General features: G+C 53.5%; 1 protein-coding gene across 1 annotated transcript in view; it reads left to right on the forward strand.

The window, feature by feature from the left end:
• Window positions 1-5642: 5642 nt before the first annotated feature.
• The window catches only part of FAM107A (family with sequence similarity 107 member A), an 88080-nt gene continuing 68971 nt past the window's right edge, over window positions 5643-24751 (forward strand). Inside the window, exon 1 of the mRNA XM_065933400.1 lies at window positions 5643-5964. Coding sequence (XP_065789472.1) covers window positions 5941-5964 — 24 coding nt within the window. The 5' untranslated portion in view covers window positions 5643-5940. The remainder of the gene's footprint in view (window positions 5965-24751) is intronic.

Below are 24751 nucleotides of genomic sequence, written 5' to 3' on the forward strand. Positions count from 1 at the left end.
CTTCCGAAGGGCCGAGAGGGCCTGGGGTAGAGGAGGACGTGTATGGGAGCCTTCACCAGGGGCCTTGGCAGGCGGCGGCGGGGGCTGCAGTTGCATGAGGTCAAGATCAGTGATCAGAGCCTGGTAAGACGGCAGTGAGCAGGCCTGGCTAAGGAAGTCAGAAGGCGCCTGGCCGGCCACCCTGCCGATGCCACAGCCCCATGCCTCTTCCCCAGGCATGGCAGCTCACTCTCAGGGGAAGTTTGCCGGCCCCACCCGACCCCCTGCACATCCACATAACGCTGGCAGCAAGGGGAGCAAGCAAACAAATTTTCCCCATTCCTCCCTTTTTGTTCCAAGTGGAAGGCCCGCTCCCCACACGTGACATGCTGCACCCCCCGTACCCTTCCGTCCTGACCCCCAGGACCAATGGGTCAATCTTGGGGCAAGGGGGTGGGGGGCGTGCTTCTGAAGGCCCTGGACCCCGACCAAGCCCCTCAGCCTCTCTTAGCTGACTCCCTGTAGTGGGTGGTTAGCCGCCGCAGGCAGGGTGGCTGGTCAGAAAGGCCAGGCCCAGCCCTGAGTGCTGGCTCTGCCACCCTCTAGCTGGACGAGCAGGTCATGTCACCTCTGGGCCAGAGTTCTCCTTTGAGAGATGGGGGCAAAGGGCATCAGTCTCTCAGGGGCTTGTGGGCACCAAATATGATAAAGTAACCATATCACCAGAAGTCAAAGAAGAACATACATATGTACGATGTTTAGGGAAACATCGGGCCAGACAGCCCCTCTGGGGATGAAGGTGCAGGCAGTTTGCATTATTACCATACACTACTCTTGTGTATGGTATTTTGGGGGATTTTTTTTAAGACAAGCAAAAATATCTCATTAAATTAAATGAGGACGAATAAGACTGCTAAAGTGAGGCTATAACCAGGAAGGAAGGCAGTGTTCTCGGCAGGGGCCACGCTTTAAAAAGGACCACCTGGTTGTGGTACTTTTCTAGAAGCTGCATTTGCACAGCACTTCAAAGAAGATTGAGAAAACGTCAACAGGATGAATCAGAGAATTGAGGAAGGGTCTCCTGGAGATGGGGAGCTTGGAAAGGCAGCACAGCGAGAAGGTTGGTGCCCCAACCCCCCCACCCCCTGTCCCAGCTTGTGCTCAGACTGGCTGGTCAGTCTGCACTCTCCTTTAGAGAACTGCCCCGGGGCTACGCAAACCTTCTTTGCTCACGAGTGCAAAGAAGAGAGGCCAGGAAGTGCCAGCGTTCACATGAGCCCGGGCTGGTCCATAGCTGATGACTCCCTGGTCTTGGGGTGGGACCGCCATGAGGGGTAACGCATGCATCCCCCAGAGTTCCCTGTGGGCTCGAGTTAAAGCTGGGACTTTGCCTGAAAGGGTCCCTTCACTCAGTTCCTTCCACTTCCCCATCCTGCCCCCGCGCTCCCTTACCTACATCCTCCAGTCCTTCATAAATCACTGGCATGAAGTCGTATCCCAAAGTTGGCTTCTGAGGGACTTTGGTCCCTCCCCCAGGAGAGGCGGTGGGCATGGCCAGCGGGTAGGCTGAGCGCAGGCCTGGACTAGGAGCCAAGACCACCCTGTCTGCATGAATTTTCTTTAAACGCCACTTCTCGAAGCCACGCTGGGCCTCTCTGGGGCTGGCATCACGAACCACCCATCAGACTCCCCACGTCATCTTCAGGGCATTGTGGTCCCTGTAGGGACCCCCGGGTCAGGTCAAGACTGGGGCAGGATAGAGAATCCAAACATCCAGCCATCGAGAGCTGAGTCTATAACACTGAGTCTACTACCCCCTTGAGGGTCAGCTCCCTCACTCACCTTCTATGTGTCAGAAACTGGGTGTCTACCGGGGACACCCCCATGAAGGAAACGAGGCACGTTCCTGCTCGTAGTCCAGGTGGCCACAGATGAAGACGCATTGCAGCTTGATGAGGACTGTTGGGGGAAAGCTGTAGGGTCAGGGAAGGCATCCTGGAGGAGGCAGGACGCACAGAGAGCCCTGGGAACGTGCCGGAGTTCACCAGGCCACGAGGGGAAAGCGGCGTGTGCCGGGCGAGGCAGGAGTATAAAGGAGGCCCGCAAGGGGCACAGAGAGGGTGCCAAGCGCTGAGCAGACGGGGCGAGGGGGCCTTGTGGGCTAGGCGAAGGGTCTCAGACTCTGCCAGGAGCTGTGGGGATACAGTGAGAGATTTAAGCTGAGGCTGGCATGATCGGATTTGCAGTTTTTAAGACATTCCTCCTGGCTGTTGTATGGAGAAGGGAGTGGAGGCAAGAGGGTCAGTGAGGAAGCTGCTGTGTCATCCAGGGAGAGTGGGTGGTGGCCTGGCCAGAGACAGGATGGGGGAAAGGGACCAGTCTCAGGGGTATTCGGGAAATAAAATGGACAAGACTCGGGGACTGACTCTCTCTTCATCGGGGTGACAAGTCTTCAGGAATCCCTGCAAGGAACTCATGACCTCAGAATCTGGGGCTTGCGTTTCCCTTCATCCTTCCCACCAGCGTGCCAGTGCTGTCTCCCAGAAGTGAGGATGGGGCCATGAGCGGAGCGGGTGTTCCCCAAGTCACAGCGAGGTCTTTCCAGTAGCTGTAATTCTGGTCCTCACCAGTAGGTGGCAGCCCAAGATAGACAGGGAAGGATGGTATGTTCACCCAGGTCTTGGGAAAGGCTGGTGCTTAGTAGACTGGTCCCCGGGACTTGCCAGTGGGCAGTGGACTTACCACCACTATTATGAGGCACATCACAACAGCAGTCCCTAACTTCTCTGGAGACTTGGCTGTCATCCAAATGGGCTCTGCACAGAATGTTACATGAGTTACCTCATTTCATCCTCATAGCTGCCTGGGATAGGGATCCTCATTATTCCTTTTATGCACACAGAAAATGAGGCTCAGAGATGTCAAGTAACTTGTCCAAAGTCACACAGCCAAGAGCCTCAGAATAAAGATTGGCATCCCGGTTTATCTCCATCACTACAGGAAACAGACTCTTTCAGAAAAACTTGCCCTAAAACTACTTTGAAACTACTACTGTTTTCTATCCCCCTTTACCTTTCCGTCTTGACTCCCTCTCCCTTCCTCCTCCTCCTGCATGCCTTTGAAGACTTCTGAAAATTGCCAAAGGTCTCAGCATCTACCACCATTCTTTGGGAGAGATGGAGGGGGCTGGGCTTGGGAGATCTGGAACTCCTCTGTTCAAAACCCTGCCGCTTACTGCAGGCCTTGCTTCTTTCCATAAGGTTGTAGGCCAGGAAGAAGCAGATGTTTATCTGCTTTTTGCAGATGAAGAAAGAAGCTAAGCATTGTGCCCAGGCCACACGGTGAGACCAGGCCAGGCTGGATCTGGCTAGTCCTGACCCTCCACCACCAGCCGTTGTTCCAGAAACCACTTGTGTATTTCAAGCATCGCCCCTGCAGGGACCACCACCCCCATTCCTCCTGACCAAGGTACAGGGTCCAAAGGCTGGTTTTCAGACCCCTGTCCTGCCAGGAGTGAGGCTTCAGACATTCAGTTAATCGAGGCATCCAGTCAAGCCAGCTTTCAGTGTGGCTCATAAACCCTATTTCAGCAGGACTCCAAACAGGTGGGGAAAAATTAATAAACGTGTAAAATTCCTTTTTCTCCTTCCCCATCTCACCAAGAGCCAAGTCAGTGGATAAATATGGGATGGCTGCCAACAGAGTTTGGTCTTCAGGGTTGACTGATGGTGCTTGTACTGCTGTGGCTGACGGCCAGTCTAGTCACCGCTCTTTCCAGTTTTGTGGGTGTTCTTACTGCGGAAAATCAGAAGCTGTACCCCTACTGTGACTGGGACAGGGAGAAAAGGCAGGGACTGAACCCAGGAGAAGCAGCAGAGGAAAGAAGCCACACTTTTGCTTGGCTGGAGGGGACAAAGGTGCTGGGGGAAATACAGCAACAACAATAACAACAGTATTGATAATTGCCATGCTGGGAGCACTTGTGATGAGTTAGGGCCGTGTTAAGCACTCTACATACTTAAGAATTTTTCATCAAATCCTGCATCATTTATTTATCCCCTCCACCAATATATGGGCTTCCCTGGTAGCTCAGATGGTAAAGAGTCTGCATGCAATGTGGGAGACCCCGGTTCAATCCCTGGGTCAGGAAGATCCCCTGGAGAAGGAAATGAAAACCCACTCCAGTATTGTTGTCTGAAAAATCCCACAGACCAAGGAGCCGCCAATATGTCCTCAGTGACTGCGGCATGGCGAGCACTATTCCAGACGCAGGGGAGTGAACTGAGGGAGAAGACAGACCAGTCCCAGCCTCCGTGAGATGCCATTCAGGTAGGGATGACAAGAAATAAACGCAGTTTCCGACAAGTGCTATAATAAATACTAAACAGAGAGCTCAGAAGGCCACAGGAAGTCTGGGAAGGCTTCTCTGAGGCAGGGAGTAAAGAATCATGCCAAGATTTTAAAAACCAAAGAAATGAATTCAAGGGAGAGAAATGGGAAACATTTCAGGCAGCAAGACCAAAGGTGCTGAGGTGAGAATAAAAGGCATCCGAGCAGGAACTGTCAGGGAGAGGAGGGTGTGGCAGGTGAGGTCCCAGAGGCAAGCAAGACTTGCTGAATCAGACCCGTGGGCCACGGGGGATTCCATTCTATGGGCAAAGTTGGGTCTAGAGCACCTAATCCTGCACCCTTCACCACCAGCTGCCGTTTCATACGTCATCCACGTCACAACCCATCCCTGTGCCAGGCTCTGTGCCGGAGGAGAGGGAAGGCCACCGGGGTTTCCCCACCCAACCAGCTCTTGGGAAAGGATGCTGTGCTGAATCAAGCTGCTTACCTGGGACTTGCCAGCCGACAGCAGGTCCATCATCGGTGTTAGTAACAGTGGAGTAACAGCAGCATCTAAATTCCGTGGACAATTGCTGTCGTCGAAACCTGTGTCAGAGCTTTATGTGAATCACCTCACTTCATCCCCACAGCCCTGTGGGAAGTGGGACCACTGTCATCCCAGTTTGGTCAAGAGGAAGATTATGAAGCAGGGAATGACATTTAAGCTTTAACAGGACAGTGGCTTCGGCTGCACACACCTTCCAGCTCTCAGAGCAGCAGCCCCTGTGAGCTGTGGTTATCTGACCACCCCACCACCAACACACACACACACACACACACACACACACACACAGGTGAACAACCCAGGGCTCAGAGGTCAAGTCACGTGAGGAAAAGAGCTGGACTCCAGGCCAAGGTGACCCAGCCTTAATCTTGCCCAGGCCGGTGACAAGCAGCAGGGAGGGGTGGAAATGAGGAGGACGGTGACTGCTGGGCGACACTGGGGCCTTGGCCCCAGCCTGGAACCCGGCCTCCAGATGTTTCCCTGGCCTGAGCCCAGACCGGCCGCCGGCTGGGACTGCTGCTGCTCCGGTGAATGAAGCATTCCGCTCCGGGCGTCTCTGCTCCAGAGAACCCCAGCCCCGACGCCTTCTCAGATCTGTTCTTAGCAGGCTGAAACAGCCTCAGGGTCACATTCCCACACAGACCCTCCCGATCTCCGATCTCCGCCGGGCCTGTCTGCCGGCTTTAAAGTCAAGCCCTGCCCTCCGGGCTGCCAGAGGTCACCTGCTGCCCCAGCTGCCTGCTCTGGGGGGGAGAGGACTGCTCTGCTCCTCCCTGGGAGGGGCAGGAGTGCGGGAGGTGAGGAACCACCGGGACCCCAGGAGGGCCGCGGCTGCCTGGGGCCAGCAGGCCCCTCGGTCAGGATCAATCACCCTAAGCCTGTCTGAGGAGCAGCCGGCTTAGGAGCAGCCGTGAAAGCCGCCTTTGTGCCCGAGGAGAATGAGCCGCAGGAGGACGGGGGCCCCTGGCCCAGGGCACCCCTCGGGCCCCGGATCCTGAAATAACACCGAGGGGAGGACCCCCCGGCCTGGCCCTGGGCCCAGCCAAGCCCGGTGCCCGCTTTGTGCCATGGGAGCTGCCCAGGGGAAGAAGGTAGGCGCCCCTGAGGGTCCTGCAGAGGCCCTGGACGCGGGGAGGGAGGCTGCGCCCGCCAGGTGGGGTCCCTCACACGCTGCTCGCCGGCCCCCTCCCTGAGCTCAGCGCTAAGATTTCATGTAAAATCCTGGCTGGGGCTCAGGGCAAGGCCCGCGTCCAATCTCTCCATCTCTGAATCAGACCTGGGGCCGCCCGGCCTCTCAGGCTCCCTGGTCTTATACACACACACACCCCTTCCTGTCCTGCCTCCAGGTTCCCTGACCGCTCCCCGAAACCCCCACCCCAGCACCAGGGGAGCCTGGCGGAGGTGACGGCAGGGCAAGAAAACAATAACCACCATTGTAACTAACTTGGCTAGCCAGTTATCACCAGAGGTGGGGCCAAGGGCAAGTTATTGAAGCTCTCGGTAGCTCATTTCCATCTGCGAAATGGGGACATTAGTAGTCACTACCTCCCAGGCCTGTGGTGGGGATTAAAAGAATTACATTATGCAAAGTGTTTGAAAGAGTGCCTGGCACATAGTGGGCTATATACAAACTATGGCCTGTTGTTGGTAGATTTGTCTTCATATTATTATCCATCTATCCATATTGTCCACCCATCTATTATCCTTCTAAGTCTGGGGTCTCCATGGGGTGGGGGGAGGGAGTGTTGTAGATAGCACAGCCAGTGCGGTATTTCTGAAAACGAGGTCTGTACACTCCTTGTGTTGGCTTTAAACATGGGGAGGGGGAAGGTGTGGGAGGGGGCTTGTTAACCTGTCACTATCTCAGGCCTCACCCAGAGCTCCTGGGTCAGAGTCTCTGAGGAGGGGCTGGGAGTCTGAGCCTTTTCACACTCTTGGGGGAATTCTGGCACATGCTCACAGCCATACCAGGACTGCCCACCAGCAATGTGGTCAGGCTGCCAGGTCCCAGCTCCTCCACCCACTTCCTGTGGTGAGGAGCCCCGCCCTCTGCATCCCAGTCCTCACCTGGGAAGTGGGGTGGGTGCCCGTCTCTGGGGGGTTCCCTGAGATGCTGCCAGTAAAGTGCTTATCAGTTTCCTGACCCCCAGAGGGCCCCATACACAGAGATGCTAATCCTCACCCAGCTGTGACGATCTATTGTATTAAAGGCAAGGAAGTGAGGTTCAGAGGCCAAGTGTGACTTCTTAGCCATTGTGGAAAAGGGCAGGATTTTGACCCCCTTCTGCTTAACTGCAAACTTTCTGCCAACCCAGCTCATCCCACACTTTTCAAATTTAAAGAAGAGTACATAATGGACCTGTGGAGGAAGAACTCTGGTCCTTAGTTTCTCCATTTGCAAAATAGGAGTGTTGGGCTAGATAACCCCTGCATGCATGCTAAGCTGTGTCCGACTGTTTGCGACCCCATGGACTATAGCCCACCAGGCTCCTCTGTCCATGGGGATTCTCCAGGCAAGAGTACTGGAGTGGGTTGCCGTGCCCTCCTCCAGGCGATCTTCCCGACTCAGGGACTGAACCCAGATCTCCTGCATTGCAGGCCAATTCTTTTTTTTTCTTTTTCCCGTTTATTTTTATTAGTTGGAGGCTAATTACTTTACAGTATTGTAGTGGTTTTTGCCATGCATTGACATGAATCAGCCATGGATTTACATGTGTTCCCCATCCCATAGGCCGACTCTTTACCATCTGAGCCGCCGGGCCTCCTAGTGCCGGCCTCGCTTCCCATTGCAAGGCTGACTCCTGCCAGCAGGGGTCAGTATGGGTCACCTGAGTCAGGGCAGGAAGGTGATGGGACCCAGAGCTGCCCTCCCAGCCAAGCCTCGGGCCCTGGCCCCGGCCCCAGCCGATCCCCTCTTTCCGCTCCTCCCCTCTGGATCCTATCGGTGCTGCACTTGAGGCAGGAAGTCATCATGGAAGCCAGGTTCCCAGGCCTAAAAATGACCCTAATAAGGTCTGTCCCAGGAAGGACGAAGTACAGCTCAGTCTGCCTCTCCCTGTTCCCACTCTGCGGCAGACATCACAGTGGATCCCCACACCCTTTCCCACGGAGTCCAGACAGCCTCAGAATCCTCAACGCAGCCTAACGGGTCAGTCAGAACTTGCCCCCAGATTGACAGTCACACGTATCCTTGGACCCACCCCAGGGGACAGCCCTCCAGGGAGAAGGCAGCAGGGCACAGTGATTGGGAACAGGGGCTACACAGTCAGAGGCCTGAGGCCTGAGTCAGTTCCTCCACATCCTCTGTGACCTTCAGCAAGTCACTGCACCTCTCTGATTCTACCCTAGTAAACGAAGGATAAAAGACCCTCCTCAGATTGTCCTAAAACCCAGATGATCCCATGCCTGGAACAAAACGGGCGCTCAGGCTCTCTCTGAATCGGATCCTCCCATGCCTGCGTCCTCTTCTGAGCCTCCCCAACCTTCCCTTGAGCCAGCAAGGGCATCAGTAACACGGCCAACGGCAGGCATAAAAGCTGACACCAGCAACTGCGCCTTCCCCGGCTGGTCAGTGGTGAGCCAGGCTGGAGCGAAGGCTGTGAGCGAGCCTCAAGCCCAGTCTCCCCCATCGGTAGACCACCCCACCAGACCTCCCCCAGGCCCGCCTCCCTCTTTCCAGAGGCAACACCCCGCTGGCCTCTGTGTGATGTGCAACAGGCCTGCTGTGTGGAAAGTAATTCCTGTCACCTATGCATTTACTCTCTGACGGGCTTGTCCCATGAGATGCACCCTGCTATTCTCAGAGGCACCCCATACCCTGCCCCCAGTTCAATCATAACAACTCTGGAAAAGCCTCGGTGATGCGGTCCAGTCCCCCCTCACTGAACAGCTGGGAAAACTGAGGTCAGAGAAGGGAAGGACTTCCCAGGGCCAGGGCATTTCTGTAGTGCCTGCAGCTCCTTCCCCAGCACCAGGAAGGGAGGACGGAGCTGCCCCTTGGAGATGACTCCTGCCCAAAAGTGCACTGTCGGGGTACCGAGCTCCATCCACCACATCTTCATCTCTCCCGCCCCCGCCTCCCCCAGCAACATAGCAACTGGGTACCTGCTCCCCTGTGGCTTCCCTGCGAGCTCAGTGGTAAAGAATCCTCCTGCCAGTGCAGGAGACCTGGATTCGATCCATGGGTCAGGAAGATCCCCTAAAGACGGGAATGGCTACCCATTCCGGTATTCTTGCCTGCAGAATCCCATGGACAGAGGGGCCTGGCAGGCTACAGTCCGTGGGGTCACAAGTAGTTGGACATGACTGAGTGACTAAGAATACTTGCACCTGCTTCCCTGTGCCGGGAACTGAGCCAGGGATGGAAAGGGATGGTTCCTGCCTTCACAGCTGTCTCTGTGAGTTGGGGAAATGGACAGGCAGGCAAATAATGATGGTGGGAACAGCACGTGTGACAATAAAGATGGGGCTGACCGGTCGGACTTGTCAGGACCATCTCCAGCTGCAGTGAGGGCACCAAATGTGAGGACTCCAGGTTGGAGTCGGCTGCTGAAATTCCCATAAATTGGATTTCACTTAGAATGCCATCTGCTTCGAGGAAGGGAAAACCCAAAACCAGCTGGTCTAAACAATAAGGAAATTTATTGGGTTCCCTAAGTGAAGGTCCAATGGCTCAGTAATGTCTCCAGGGCATTTCCTAGAAACATGCAAGCAAGTTTCCCTTGAATTTCATTGGGAACAATTAAGTCACTTGCCATCCCTAAAGCAGCCCTTATCCCCTGGGGAATACCAAGGGCATTGGCTTCGCCTGGAATCCTGAACCTGGTGCTGGCAAAGGATGGAAGCAGGCCCATGGGACTGGTTGAGACCAACCAGAGACCCCTTGGGGCTGGAGATCAGTCCCCCAATGTCACCCCCCAAAACTCAACAGAAGAGAGTAAGATGGATCCTGGGCATTCAGTCACGCCACCCCCGTGGGAGAGGTGGTGGTATTTCTGACCATGGTGTGAACAGAGAGAATGGAAAGAAATTGAAAAGTTCAAGGGGGAGGCAGAAAGCATGTTGGACCAAGAGTCAAAAAGCAGACATTGTTGCCCCTACTCATCCTGGGCAAGTTCTGAACTTCCCTTGAACTCAGCATGTGGTAATCTGCAAAGCGGGTACCCAGGCCACACTCAGGATTTTTGCAGAGGATCAAATGAAGGCACTTTGAATACACGGAAGCAGTGTTTCTGTTTGGAACATTCCAGAAGCTGGAAATATCGGCCAGCTGGGTGTGCGCTGATTTTCCTCATTTTTTATTTTTGGCTGCACTGGGTCCTTGAAGTGGTGCACAGGCTCTTTGCTGCTATGCACAGGCTTTCTCTAGTTGTGATGTGCGGGCTTCTCCTGGCTTCACTTGCGGAGGCACAGCTGTAAGGCGTGTGGGCTTCAGTAGTTGCATCTTGTGGACTCCAGAGCGCAGGATCAGTAGTTGTGGCGCACGGGCTTAGGTACTGCCCCACAGCACGTGGGATCTTAGTTCCCCAACCAAGGATCAAACCCATGTCCCCTGAATTGGCAAGTGGATTCTTCACTGGACCACCAGGGTCCTGGCATAGACCTGGTGGACACCGTTTTCCTGGGCCCTAAGACCGTCTGTGACCGTTTTCCTGGACCCTAAGACCATCTGTGACTGTTTTCCTGGGCCCTAAGGCCATCTGTGACCGTTTCCCTGGGCCCTGAGGCCACCTGTGACCGTTTTCCTGGGCCCTGAGGCCACAGGACCACCACAGTCCTGGCATACGTTAATTTTAGAGAGATGAGTGCAGACAACAATGTCCCGCATGGATCCTTTCTTTAAGTTCTTGTGACAGTGAGGTTGCAGGTCCTTGGGTAGAAAGGGTCCAGGAAAAGCAACTCCCACGAACCTCAGACAGCACTTGAGGGCCTGGACACAGCATTCTCTAAAACATTCCTCCGAACTCAGCACCACCCGGGTTTTCACTTCCGTGAACAGCTCTGTTGATGCTTGCCAAGACGCTCATCGCTTTGCATTCATCTTCATTAGAAGAATGTTTCCGTGGCTGAAACAGAAGGGAAAAAAATTGGGAGAGATGGGTAATTTTGATAAACAGCCTGGAAGGGAGTGTTTGTTCTTATAGAGCCCAAAAGGCACCCATCCGGCACGGCCCCGCTGACTCCCTGAAGAGTTATCCCCATCATGATGGGTGGGTGCTCCCAGCCCAGGCCCAAGGAAGGGTTCCACTCGCCAGCTCACAGCTGAGCCGGGCCTGAGGGCTGCGTTAGAAGCCCCTCGCCATCCGCGCCAACCTACCCCCGGCTACTCTGCCCACCACCTCAGACCGCTTCTCTGAGGGGAAACTTTACCACCAGTCTCCCAGAGGACTCTGAGAATGGGGGGCTCCAGGCCAAGAGGAGAAGGTTGTCAGGAGCCCATGGGGAGACCCCTTCCACACCCCCAACAAAGCAGAGACTTGCTCCCGGCTGAGCCCTGACTCCCAGCATCCCTCCAGCCTCCCGGGCTTCACTCACGCCAGCGGCTGATGCCTGGAAGGCCCTCCCGACGGCGGCCCGCACATCCAGCCCGTCTCTGAGCTCCAGGCCCAGCGCCTGCCCACCTACTCTTGTGACTGTTCTTGGACCAGTCGAGTGTTGAATTCTGACTGTACCCCCGGCAGACGTTCATCACAAGGTGTGAGGGCAGACAAGGAGCAGGGGGCAGAGCAGTTTCTGAGTACTCAACCTGCCAGCCACCGCGCTCGGGGCTTTCACAGGCTTCCCTTCACCCTCCCAGCCCCGCAGGGCAGACGATGCCATGCCCACATCATGGATGAGTGACACCATGGATGCGCCGCTCTGAGCTGCTGAAAGGGGCTTTTGAAGGCAGGTGGAATGACCTTTGGAAGCAGAGAAAGGGCACCGTTTTCCTAAGGGCCGTAAGGCCACCTAATGAAGCTGTCGTTCTCTGCTGCTCTAGGCTTCCCAGGCTGGGTTCAGGTCGGGCACTGCACAGAAGCGATGAGTGCATGGGTTCATAGGGGTGGGAATCCATCCCACATCTGCCAATGGGGCCTTGTGCCCGGGTGCTAGTTAAGTCTGCCCAGAGGCAAGAGTATTGCTCTACATAATGATGCAATGCCGTCCCTTAAAGCCCTTCAACCACCTTTCCCAAGACTAAAACTTTTCCTGTCCGTCTTTGTGGCTGGAAGTCCAGCTTGGGAGGGAACGACGTTGAAGGAGAAAGAAAGATGCCTGCCCAGCTGGCACTTCTTCTAGGACGCCTTCCCTGCCTGGGTCTCAAATGCCCACACAGGACTCGGGGCTGAGTAAGCGGGGGGAGGGGCAAGCCTGTCGCAGAGCTGCATTTGCCTAACTAGGTCTGCATGTTTTACTAAACCTGAAGGACTAGCAGGGGTGACTGGGAAGGGGCCAGGGAGATGAGAAGCGGGTAACAGTCTTCTTGTGAATGTGCTAAGAATCCTCACCACAAAGGTACCGACGCCCCTATTTCACCAGGGCAAAAACCCGGACTCAGGGAAGCACCCGTCAAGTACCGGAGCTGAGACTTGAACCAAATCCGTCTGGTTCCTCAGACCACCTTCTCGTTGACTTGCTTTTTTCGAGCATCAGGATGAAACCGCATCTCCAGCCAGAATAAATCTTCATCTTGTGGGTAGAGTTACTAGCTGGTGGTGATTCCGGCCCCACTGGGAGCGGCGCCGAAGAAGGGCCTTAAAGTTCAGAGGAATTTAATTTCCATCATGAAACAACTCGGAGGTGGGGCAGGAGGGGCCAAATCAAAAGCCGGCTTTTGAGAAGGCAGAAACCCAAAAGCAGCTCCCTTGCCAGGGGCCCGGGGATCTGCTTTCGGAACACTGTGTCTCCTAAGCCCTCATGAACGAGGGGCTTTGTTCGAATGAGAGATCAGATCTCAGGCCTGGGGGGGTGGGGGAGGGCAAGCGGCTAGAGCCTTGCTTCTTCATCTAAAATCTGAGAGGGGTAAATGCAACCAGCAAAGACACCCCAAGGAAGCCTTGGGAGGCAGGCTTGGTGTTGGTTTTCCTGCTCCCAAGGGTGCAAGTCACGATGGGGCCTGGGGTGTCTCACAGGGATGTCACCCCCCCGGAACAGAACCCGCGGGGCCCAGCCAGAGACCAGGGGGTGACTGCTGTTTAGAGGGACCTCCCTGCATAAGGTTATCCTTATGCACGTTGCACTCTTGGGAACACTTTGGAGTCATTTTGGGGTGTTGTTCAGTCGCTCAGTCATTGTCCGACTCCTTGCGACCCCATGGACTGCTGTACACCAGGCTTCCCTGTCCTTCACCATCTCCCAGAGTTTGCTGAAACTCATGTCCATTGAGTTTTGGGGTGTACGATGGAGCAAACGTTCGTGGGGAGTCTCACCATCAGGTCAGCATCAGTGAAGGTCCCACAGAGATTCTGATCACAAGCAGGCCCTGGGAAGTGACATCTTGGTTCCCTAGGGCTGGCTGGCTGAAAGCAGCAGTGGTGTATCCCCTCACAGCACTGGAGGCTGGAGGCCTGCAATCAGGGTGTCGGCAGAGCCGGGATTCTCTGAAGGCTCTGGGAAGAACCTATTTTCTGCCTTTCTCTCTGCTCCCGGGGGGTGTGTGTGCACGCTTAGTTGTGTCCGACTTTTTGCAACCCCATGGACTGTGGTCCACCAGACTCCTCTGTCCATGGAATTTTCCAGGCAAGAACACTGGAGTGGATTGCCATTTCCTTCTCCAGGGGATCTTCCCGACCCGGGGATCGAACCCACGTCTTTTGTATATCCTGCATTAGCAGGTGGATTCTTCAGCACTGCGTCGGCTACTGATCAGCCATCTTTGTCATTCCTTGGTTTATAGACACATCTCACCCGCGTCTGCCACCGTTGTCACATGGCATCTCCTTGTGTGTCTGCGTCTCTTGTCTTCTTTAAAGGGCATCAGTCATATCAGCTGAGAGCCCACCCTCATGATCTCATTCTAACTGAGTACATCAATCAGAAACCCTGTTTGCAATTCAGGTGACGTGCACAGGTATAGGGGCTGGGGTTTCAACATAGCTTTTAGGGGATACGATTCAATGCAGCCCCTAACTGTGACCCCGTTCATCCTCTCCTGGCTGTGCTCCCAGGGCCTGCAGTTCATGCTGGCTTCTGTTCTTGGCAATGGCTTCCCACGCGGGATTCCCAGAGAGTTTCATTTTGATTCGGAAACGGACCCTCTACTCCCCTGAGTAAAACCTTTCAAGAGCAGTTACAAGGAAATCACAACCATGGAGAAGAGGGGATGAGCCCTCCGCCCTTACTCCTGCCTGGCCAGCTAAGACGCTCACACTCACGCTGCTCCAGCCACACTGGAGTCCACGGCTTCCTCCAACAAGCCAAGAGCTTCCCCGCCTCAGAGCCTCTGTTCTGCCCTGCCCTCACCATGGTGTGCTCTGGCCTGGCTCTCTCCATGACCGGCTCCTTCAGGCTTCAGCTTAGAGAGGCCGCCCCTGACCCCTCCAGCTAAAGTACCTCCATCTTGGTCCCCAGTCCTGCAGCTGCTTCGCAGAACTTACTTGAGTATTTCTTTATTTTTGAAATTTTTTTGGCTGCCCTGGATCTTCGTTGGTACATGTAGGCTTCCTCTGGTTGCAGCAAGAGGGAACCACTCTTCCTTGTGGAGCGCAGGCTCTAGGCGCACGGGCTGCAGTGGTTGTGGCACAGAGGCTTTGTTGCCCAGAAGCACGTGGGATCTTTCCGGATCAGGGATTGAACCTGTGTCCCCTGCATTGGCACATGGATTCCTAACCACTGGACCACCTTGGCTGTTTCTTTAACTGTTTCATAGCTGGCTTTCCCAAGCGCCAACCACGTCAGCTCTGTGAGGGCAGGAACTTCCCCGCCACTCAGTCTGGATGCTAGGGGACATATCCTAGGAAGGAGAATCAATGAATCCATAGCTACCATCCAGGAAGGTCACTCCTTCATTCCGCAGGTATGTCCTAAGCGTCCACTTTGAATCAGACGCTGCCTCAGGCCCGGGGCATGGAAGAGAGCCCCACCCAGTCCCGGGACCACGGTCGACCTAGGGACACAGACTGCAGGCTGCCCTGAAAGACTGACCAACGGGATTAGAAAAGGAGCCCTTCACACAGGCCTTCACCATCAACTGCCAGAAAATACTGAAAATTTAAATTGTGGCTTCCCTGGTGGCTCAGACGGTAAAGAATCCGACTGCAATGCAGGGAACCCAGGATCAATCCCTGGGTCGGGAAGATGCCCTGGAGAAGGGAATGGCAACCCCCTCCATTGCCTGGAGAATTCCATGGACAGAGGAACCCGCCGGGCCACAATTCATAGGGTCACAAAAGAGTTGGACCCAACCCAGCACGCATGCACTGTGTCCTACCACACCCCTCCCCTCTGGTATCTGTCACCCGCTGTGGGGCCCAAGGGCGGACAGGCGGCATGGAACTGTAGGCCAGGATAAAACCACCGGCAGGGGTGGGATTACCTCAGCATGCTGCTACGGCTTGTATTCCTTAATGTCTTGACCTTCCCTGTATTGTGCCTGGTAAACACCTTCCACTTCACCCCTAGTCTGAGCAGCTGGGAGACAGTGGTTTGATTGCTGGACCTACAGTGAGATGCCGCTGTCGTCCTCCTCTGCACTTGGGAAAACTGACCCAGTAAGTGCCTGGCTCCAAAGTCTGCCCTCCCGTTGAACTCTGCATGGCATTCATTCTGCATTTGTATTGTATTTGGTTTTGCGTTTGTATTGTATTTGGTTGCAGTACACCTCCACATACCTGACCCCGGAGGACCAAGATTGTAAGGGTCAGGCAGGGTATTTGAGGTGGAGTGTACAGTAGGCTGCAGTCCATAGTGTTGCAAAGGGTTGGACACAAGTGAAGTGACTTAGCACGCACGTGTGGTCAGGCCACTCACGGTGGCTGCTCTCTTGCCCTCTGTCCATCCCCTGCTCGGCCAGTTTCTGCCTCCCCTATCCCCTATGCACAGGAGCGTGCTTGCCCTCTGCCCAGCTCATGATGGTTCTAATCCTCAGCCCAGAACGGCCCCACCTGCTAGTTTATTAAAAGAAAACACCTGCCCTCATGATGCTCCTTAACCTAAGGGGCTCTGCGGAATATGCCCCAGCTGCTGGTTTCCCTGGTAACTGATGAACCAACCTATTGGTCCATTCGTCTATAAATAGCAGCCGCCCTCTTCCCGAGTAGCAAAGATGGCAGCCATGACCTGTCTGCTCTCCTGCCTGCCTTACACGCTGGCATGTCGCTCCGGGACCTTTTGCTTCAGAAATGTTAGACCAAAGGCACATCTTGACGACTCTATCAATATCTTCCGACTCTTTCTTCTTTCTCGAGGCTGGGCAACGACAAGGCTTGCAGACCTGCAGAGGGTCGCCCAGGGCCCACCCTCCTTCCCCCACCGGTAATCACTGGTTTGTTTCCTACATCTGTGAGTCTGTTTTGCTATATACATATATGTATTTTTAGATTTGATGTATAAGTGACATCTTCATGCTTGTTTTTATCCGCCTGACTTATTTCACTAAGCATGGTGTTCTCTAGGTCCTTTCATGTTGCTACAGATAGCTGAATTTCGTTCTTTAAGGCTGAGAAGCACTCCATTGGGTCTATATACCCCACACCTTAATCCACTTGCCTGTTGATGAGCACTTGGGTCATTCCCATCTACTGGCTATTGTAAACGGTACCGCTGTGAACATTGGGGTGCATGTCTTTTCCAATTAGTGTTTTCATTTTTTCCAGATATATACCCAGGAGTGGGGTTGCTGAATTATGTAGTAGTTATTTTTTGTTTTGAGGAACCGCCATCCTGTTTTCCATCATGGCTGAACCAATTTACATTCCTACCAACAGCGTACAGGTGTTCGCTTTTCTCCTTGCCAGCGTTTGTTATTTGTTGACCTGTTGATGATGGCAGGTGTGGGTGAGATCTCATCATGTTTTGATCAGCAGTTCTCTGATGGTTAGCGATGTTGAGAGTCCTTTCATGTGCCCATTGGCCATCTGTATATTGTCTTTAGGAAAAAATGGTTGAGTGTTCTGCTGGGTTTGTTTTTTTTTTTTTTGATTGGGTTGTTTGCTTTCTTGGTGTTGAGTTGTAGGTGCTGCTGTATGTTTGCGTGTTGACCCCTTGTCAGTCATGTGGTTGGTGGGTATTTCCTCCCATTCAGAGAACTGCGGTCATTTAGGGGACGATTTCTTTTGCTGTGCGGGGGCTTTTGCGTTGGCTTGGGTGCAGCTGGTTTGTTTTTGCTGTTGGTTCTTTTGCCTTGGGAGACGAGGGGACTGTGGTACTCCGCCTGTACCCTCTTCTGGGAGTTCTCTGGTTTCAGGCTTTGCCCTTGGGTCTCTCGTCCATTTTGAGTGTCTGTGCGTGGCGTGGAGGAATGCTCTGGTCTCGTGTCCTGCACGTAGCTGTCCAATTTTCCCAGCACCATTTAGCAAAATGGTTGTCTCTTGTCCATTATATATTCTTCCCTTTTTCAGTTTTTCCTCTTTAACTCTTTAATAGTGATGATTTCAAAATCTACAACTCTTAGTTGTCTCATAAGGTTTTAAGTGTGTTTGAACTTTTGAAATGTCTTTTGGTGTTAAAAAAAAAAATGAGGGGACACTTCCACTTCCCACTTCGTTTTATGGTAAAATAATGTGGATATCAAAGTTCAATAAGGACAGTAAAAGAAAAGTAAATTACAGGGTGATCCACTCGTACACTGATGCAAAAAAAGTTCTAGGCAAGGCTTCAAAATCCCGAAGCCAGGGCTTGGTGGCCCTGGAATTGCTTTGAGCCCATTGCTAGAGCCGTCTCCTTGCTGTGGGTCTAGTCTGTGCCTGAGCAGGTCAGGGACTCGGGCCAGAAATGACCACAGGCTCCGTCTCGGAATCCTGCCATTCCAGAACCAGGCCAGAGTCAGTGGAAAGTTCCAATGGCAGTTTTTCCAGGGATGCCTCATCCAGGCTCAGCCAGGTGAACCTCGGGGAGAGGGAGAGAGATGTCCCAGGGGGACTCCGCTGCCCGGTCCTATCCACCGGCACTGTGGCCTGTGGGCACTCCCCTGCGTCTGCTCTGCCCGCAGCCGGGAGCCTCCCAGCTACAAAACCTGGGCCTGCGTCCCCGGGAGCTGCAGGCACCTGCAGGAGCTGAGACTGAAGACTCTCGGGCGCAGACGTGGACTGGCCCTAAGGGCCCAAGCTTCCTGCCTCCACCTCCTGCCACCATCCCGGGGTGAGGACTTGGCCGGCGTGGGAGCCTGGGCTCCTGGACAGGGCTGTGCGGGGACAGTCTCCTGCAGAGGGCCCGGCCTCCTCCCAGGCTCACCACCGCACAGGGGCGTCATGGCCCGGGGGACCCTACCTGGCAGGGGAGCCATCAGGGAAGACTTCCTGGAGAAGGTGGGATCTAAGCAGACCCCTGGAGGGATGTGCCAGGCCAAGGGGAGGGTGCAAGGTTCCAGGAGGAGGGGGACGGGCAGAAGCTGGGCAGGACTCAGGCAGGGGAGAGTGCTGGGAGAGAACAGGGGTCAGAGGTTGGGGGAACTGGGCCAAGCAGCTGGGCGTGAGACATGTCTGAGGCTAGCCAGCTGGGAGTCAGCAGTAGCTTCACATCTGGGGCCCCGGCCATGACGTCAGGAGAACCTCTGTCTGAGTCCTGGCTTTCCTGCTCACTTGTTTCATGAGGTTGGCTACCTCCTTGACCTCAGCTTTTCCATGTATGAAACTGGGTCAATAACAGAACCTACCAAACACAGCACTTGAGACATTGTAAAGGTTTAGCAAAGGGCGGCTTACTATTTGTTACTCTATTGATCAGAGTTGGTCAGCTCCTTCCCGCTGGCCATACGGAGCTGCATGGAGCTGCCAACCATAGCAATATGTATCCTTCAAAGAGATGATAACTAAAGCCCAGGAGTGGGGGCGGTGACAGAGGGACGGGGAACAGGAGAGATGGATCCTTGTGCTCCACCGGAGGCCGCGGAGTGCGAGAGGAAGGTCAAGCAGATTTGCTTCCTTGCAGGGAACAGATTGTACCAGCAGCCGTATGTGATCAAAGCCAGATGAATTGGCTTTTTTCCCCTTGTATTTTCCTAACTTTCCACAACACTCCATTTTCATCATTTTCAAAATTGAACTTTGCTCCTCTAATTTAAAAGTTTTCTCAGATATTACTGAAATCCTAGATGATAGAAAAATCATAAACTACAGAAAAGGAAAACAAAAATAAAATCACCCATTATTCTTGCGTCCAGCATAACCACTGCTGACACGCGGTGTGAATCCTTTGAGACTTGGCGGTCCACGCTGTCACTGTGTGGTGAGGCGCACCCGTGAGGCCTCGCCCCCCACCCTCTGAGGTAGATCGCACACATCCTTTGCTGTAGCTCCTTCCTCGTGGGTGCATCGTGTCCCATGAATGTGGACCTGCCACGGTGTGCATAGCCAGTCCTTGATTTGGAGGTATTTACTTTGTTTTTTGGTACTTGCACGTCATAGTAGATGTATTTTGGTGCACACCCCTTGTCCTTTCCTTGGGATAAATTTCACTGTTAGGCTCGTGGCTGGGTTTCTATGAAGTAACATATAAAATGCTATGTGTACATGAGGATGTTCAGACTCCCCAAGAAGAGGTAACAGCGCCATGTCAGGTTTTTGAGGGAGCTCGTTTCCCAGAGGCGACAATCTCAGCTGCAAAAATCATAATCTCCAGAATGTGACTCGACTCATTCTTCAGTCTCATACTGAGCACTTTGGCAACTTGGACCCACAGGGCTTCAAATAACTTTATTTCAAGGAAATAAAGTTTGGTGAGTGATTATGATGCGCCACGTACCATCTCATAGCAACCCCACGATGTCGGCACTACTGTTGTCCCCGCTGTACAGATGGGAACCTGAGCTCAGAGAGGTGAGGTGCCTGGCCCAGGTCACGCAGCCGGGCAGTGGTGAACACGGGAATCAGACCCAGGCGAGCGGCAGGCTCACAGCCCACTCCCTCAGCCGTGGGCCTGCCCCAGCATCACCATCCGGTGCGGTGGTGGTTCCCAGAGCCAGGCAGCAAGCATGCCCTGAAGCAGCAGTTCCCTTGCTTCTCTAGATCAGGTTGTCATGGCTCTCTAGGCTGAGTTTCCTCCAGGGAACTGCCCGTAAACACATGCTGTAGAAAGTCAAGAGTGCCTGCCTGACCCAGTGTGGTCAAACAGAGAGGATGTAACAGATTTGGGATTCTTTGGGCATAACTACCCCCTCCCTGACAGTAAAGAATCTGCCCACAATGCAGGAGACCCGGGTTCGATCCCTGGGTTGGGAAGATCGCCCCGGAGGAGGGCATGGCAACCCACTCCAGTATCCTTGCCTGGAGAATCCCATGGACAGAGGAGCCTGGCGGGCTACAGTCCATGGGGCCGCCAAGGATTCGGACACAACTGAGCGACTATCTCACACACATACCTCCCACACACACACCCTCCTGTCCAGTCACCTCTTTTTACACCAAGGCTGGTATATGGAGCAGCCCAGACTTATGACACCTTTATCTGGCACATAGCAATCAACCCCACATGCTGGGGGAGGCCCGAGTTTCCTTGAGCTAAACCAGCCACAGCTCTGCCCACCACTCAGGCAGAAAGCACAGTGGCCCTTGGACATTCATTAAGTCCTCTGGGAGCAATATCAGTGACAGTTTACCAACAGCTGGACTTACTGAGCATTTACTGTGCCCCACACCTAAATGGGTGACAGAGCTAGGAGGTGTCACAACACCAAGACAGTCTTGACCCCAGGGCCCACAGCTTTCTCCCACTAACCCTCGTGAAACCCAAGGAACTTGGGAAGGTTCCAGATTTGGGCTGAATTCAGCCACCAGGCAGTGAGCACCTGGGGTCAGGGACCAGGCCTTCCTCATACCAGCAGACCGCGCCTCCTGGACGAGGGGTCCTGCATTGGACAAACCTGGGGTGTGGCCCGTTTGCCACCTGCCAGCTATGCGACCTTGGGAGAGTTACTTAACCCCTGTCCACCTCCGTTTCATCATCTGTGAATGGGGACTAGTGGTGGCCATTTATTGACAGTGTGGAGGCCGCAGGCAGCAAGCCAGATGAGTCAGCAGAGCTGGAATCAGATGTGATTCCTGCCCACCCCGCTTCGTGCTATGCCTGACACGGGAAGTGGCTGTCATCAGTGCTGTCATGACTTCCATCCTGCAAGTGATTGAACTGCTGCCGCCTCAGGTTCAATACAAAGTCTCCACAAGGGAACAGCCTCCGGCTGTCTAGCTCCCAACTAGGAATAATAATGACGTAACAGTCATGGAGACAGCTAAGATGTATTGACTGCAGATGTGAGTCAGTCCCAGCTCTCAGCACTTCACATATTAACTATTCGAGACCCAGCCCTGGGAGAAGGTGGCCGCTCCCCACATTGACCCTCCAGGGAAGAGAGACAGGGTCAGCAGCCATGTCCAGGCCTGCCTTGGACCTGGGGGGTGTCCCCCCAGGAAACCCCAGGCCCCACATCCACGTCTGGGAGCTGGAAAAATGTCTTTACCACCTCACTAACCGTTCTGATGGTTTGGGGTTGGGGTGGTCTGTGCAGGGCTGGAGAAACAGAAAATGAGAGGTGTTGGGGAGAACTGGCTTCCAAGCCTCCCCAGGGCCTGGGGCGGTGCTCTGTAAACCGTTGTTGATTGCAAGGGAGGGTTCCATTTCTAGAGGACGGGTGCTCGGGTACTGGGCGTTTGTTAGGTTGTGCAGTCGTGTCTGACTCTGCAACCCCATGGACTGCAGCACACCAGGCTTCCCTGTCCTCCACTATCTCCCAGAGTTTGCTCAATTTCGTGTCCGTTGAGTCGGTGATGCCATCCAAACATCTCATCCCCTGTCATCCTCTTTTCTTCCCACCTTCAATCTTTCCCAGCTTCAGGGTCTTTTCCAATGAGTCGGCTCTTTGCATCAGGTGGCCAAAGTACTGGAGCTTCAGCATCAGTCTTTCCAGTGAATATTCAGGGTTGAATTCCTTTAGGATTGTCTGGTTTGCCTGTTTTTTCTTTCTATATGCATAGAAAGCAAGACTGGAAGGATATATGTACCAAATGTTAACTTTGATTATCTTAACTATGCAGGGGCTATGGGGGGATATAATGGTCATTGTGTGATTTTTTTTTTTCTTGCACTTTCTACATTGTCAACAATAAGCAAGTGTTAATTTTATGCTCAGAAGAAAGTAACACGTTTCTGGAAGTTCAGTACCAACCCCATTTTATAAAAGAAATGAAGCCATTTGCCCAAGGTCACACAGCAAGAAGGACATGGCCGTCTCTCCTTTTCCCACGACTGTGCCCTGAAAACAACCCAATCCTGCCAGCTCCCCTGGCTTCCCAGAAAGTCCCCTGAGAGAACTAAGGATCCTTGCAGATCTTGGGAACGTGGCCAGTGGAAAAAATACATGTAAGCCCCCATTCCAGCTCCATGGACTCGCCGCTTATTCATAAATAAAAGAATGCCCAGGCTATTCTGGGCACCTGTAATTTTCTACTTGAATAACCAGGGAAGTGGCTGCCTGCCCGCCTCTCTGCCCCACTCACGGCGCCGGAACGGGGGAAACGCAATCTCCCCTGGTGTAACGGGATCTGGGGCCAGGCCTCACTGCTGATTTCCTTGTCCCTGCCCCGTTCCAGAAAGCCCCAGCGTCCCCCAAGGCCACCCCCACGGGGGACCAGGGAGGGAGACTCCAGGCCGGGTTTGGATGCTGTGGAATAGGTGTTTTCCTGCAGGTGCGGAAACCAAACCCCAACTCCACCACGTGCAGCTGTGGGATGCTGGGCAAGTGACTCAACGTCTCTGAGCCCTAGTTTCTTCATCTGCAACATGGGAATAATGACCCCACCTTGCAGGGTTGGTGGAGGTGAGGTGTCTGGCTCTTAGCGTAGTTGTTGTTGGGCAGCTGGTGTTACTCCAGGTGTGAGGAAGGGGCTGTTCCGGAAAGAGACCCACATGGGATTGTCAGGCGGTCATCTGACTCTGCTGGTGAGCTCTGTGCTCTTAGATAAGGAAAGTGAAAGTTGTGTCTAACTCTTTGTGACCCTGTAGACTATAGCCTGCCAGGCTCCTCTGTCCATGGGATTTCCCAGGCAAGAATACTGGAGTGGGTTGACATTTTCTTCTCCAGGGATCTTCCCCACCCAGGGGTCGAACCTGTGTCTCCTTTATTGGCAGATGTATTTCTTTCTTTTTCTTTTTTTTTTTCACCATCTGAGCCACCAGGGAAGCCCAGATAAGGAAATCCCCTTAACTATTTGAAGCAAAATTATTTTTCCTGTGTATCAGAGTAATTATGATGAGTATTAAAATTTTTAAGTGAATGAAAAAATTAATCATAACCCTTAACTGCTATTTATTGAGCATTTACTCTGTTCTAGACCTTTCTGGGTACTTTACATCCATTTGCTTAATTCTCCCAAGTCTACTCCTGTTCAGAAAGGAAAACACTGGGGCTTGGAGAGATGATGGGACTCACGTGAGGTCACACGGCTGGCAAGTGAGGCAGAAATAAAACCCAGACCTCTCACTCTCCAAAGCCCACTGGTTTTCTATTGTAGTGTAACACATTACTACAGAACCTGCAGCTTCCGTATCTGTCACAGTTCCCATGGGCTAGAGTCCTAGCCTCGCTTAGCCACATCCTCTGCTCAGAACCTCACGAAGGATTGGTCAGGCTGGGGTCTCATCTGGAGGCTGACTGGGGCAGAATCTACTTCTGAGCTCATTCAGGTTGTTTTCAGAGTTCAGTTCCCTGTGGCTGTAGGACAAAGGGCCCAGAGGCTTGCTGGTTGGAGGTTGGCCTCAGCTCTTGGAGGCCACCCACAGTTCTAGAGGCTGCAAGCCATTCCTGGCCTTGTGTATGTCTCAGCAGGCCTGCTCACTCCATCAAGTCAGCAAGGAGAATCTCTTTGGCATTGCATGTTAGCAAGACACACACACACACACACACACACACACACCCATTACCATAGTTATGTGTGGCATGCCATCACCTTTGCCATAGTCTGGTGTTAGAATCAAGTCATAGATCCCATCCACACTCAGAGGGAGGGGATTATACCAAGGTGTGAAAACAGAAGGCAGGGTTACTTTGAGATATCTCATGCTCTTTTCCCCACCAGCTTCCTCACCCCCACCCTCCAGGAGAAAGCTCTGAGCTGGCAACTGTGAAGTTAACTCTCACGTTGCCAACTCCTGGTCATATGCTGGGCCAAGAAAAGTGGCCCTCATGGGACACTGACTCATGACATTTAAGAAACATCTGAACCCCCCAACCCTTAGTCCCACAGGTCCAGAGGCAGAGCAGAGATGGGCAGGACACCGTGCTCAATCTCAGAAGACTTGCCAGACAGCTGGAAAAATATACTAGCCAAGTGCTCTTTTGTAGGAGCCCTGAGTTAAGAGGGAATAAAAGATAATTTAGCAGCTCTTATAGCAGAAAGTCCAGGAGTAATGGCTTCAGGTAAGGCTGGATCCATGGTCTTTATAAAGCCTTCAAAACCTAGTCCCTCCCTTTGTCATGACTGCACTTTTCTCTGGTTGATCCCGTTTCTGAGCCAGTCCCTCCTCAGAGAAGCTACCAGGGGCTGCAGGCTTATATCATTCTTACAGCTAGAAGGGAGACAAAGGTATGGGCGAGTGCGTGGCTTATGATGAGAAGTCATTGGAAATGAACTTGAGAGAGGAGGTTGAAATGTAGAAAGACTGAAATGCAGACAGCAAGACTAACCTTGACTCTGTGGTCCAACATTTTCCAGTGCCTTTCACAAGATTTTAGCTGGTGTTAGATGAGCCAGC

Source organism: Muntiacus reevesi, chromosome 4, assembly GCF_963930625.1.
Source record: "Muntiacus reevesi chromosome 4, mMunRee1.1, whole genome shotgun sequence".
In the NCBI taxonomy this organism is placed as follows: Eukaryota; Metazoa; Chordata; class Mammalia; order Artiodactyla; family Cervidae; genus Muntiacus; species Muntiacus reevesi.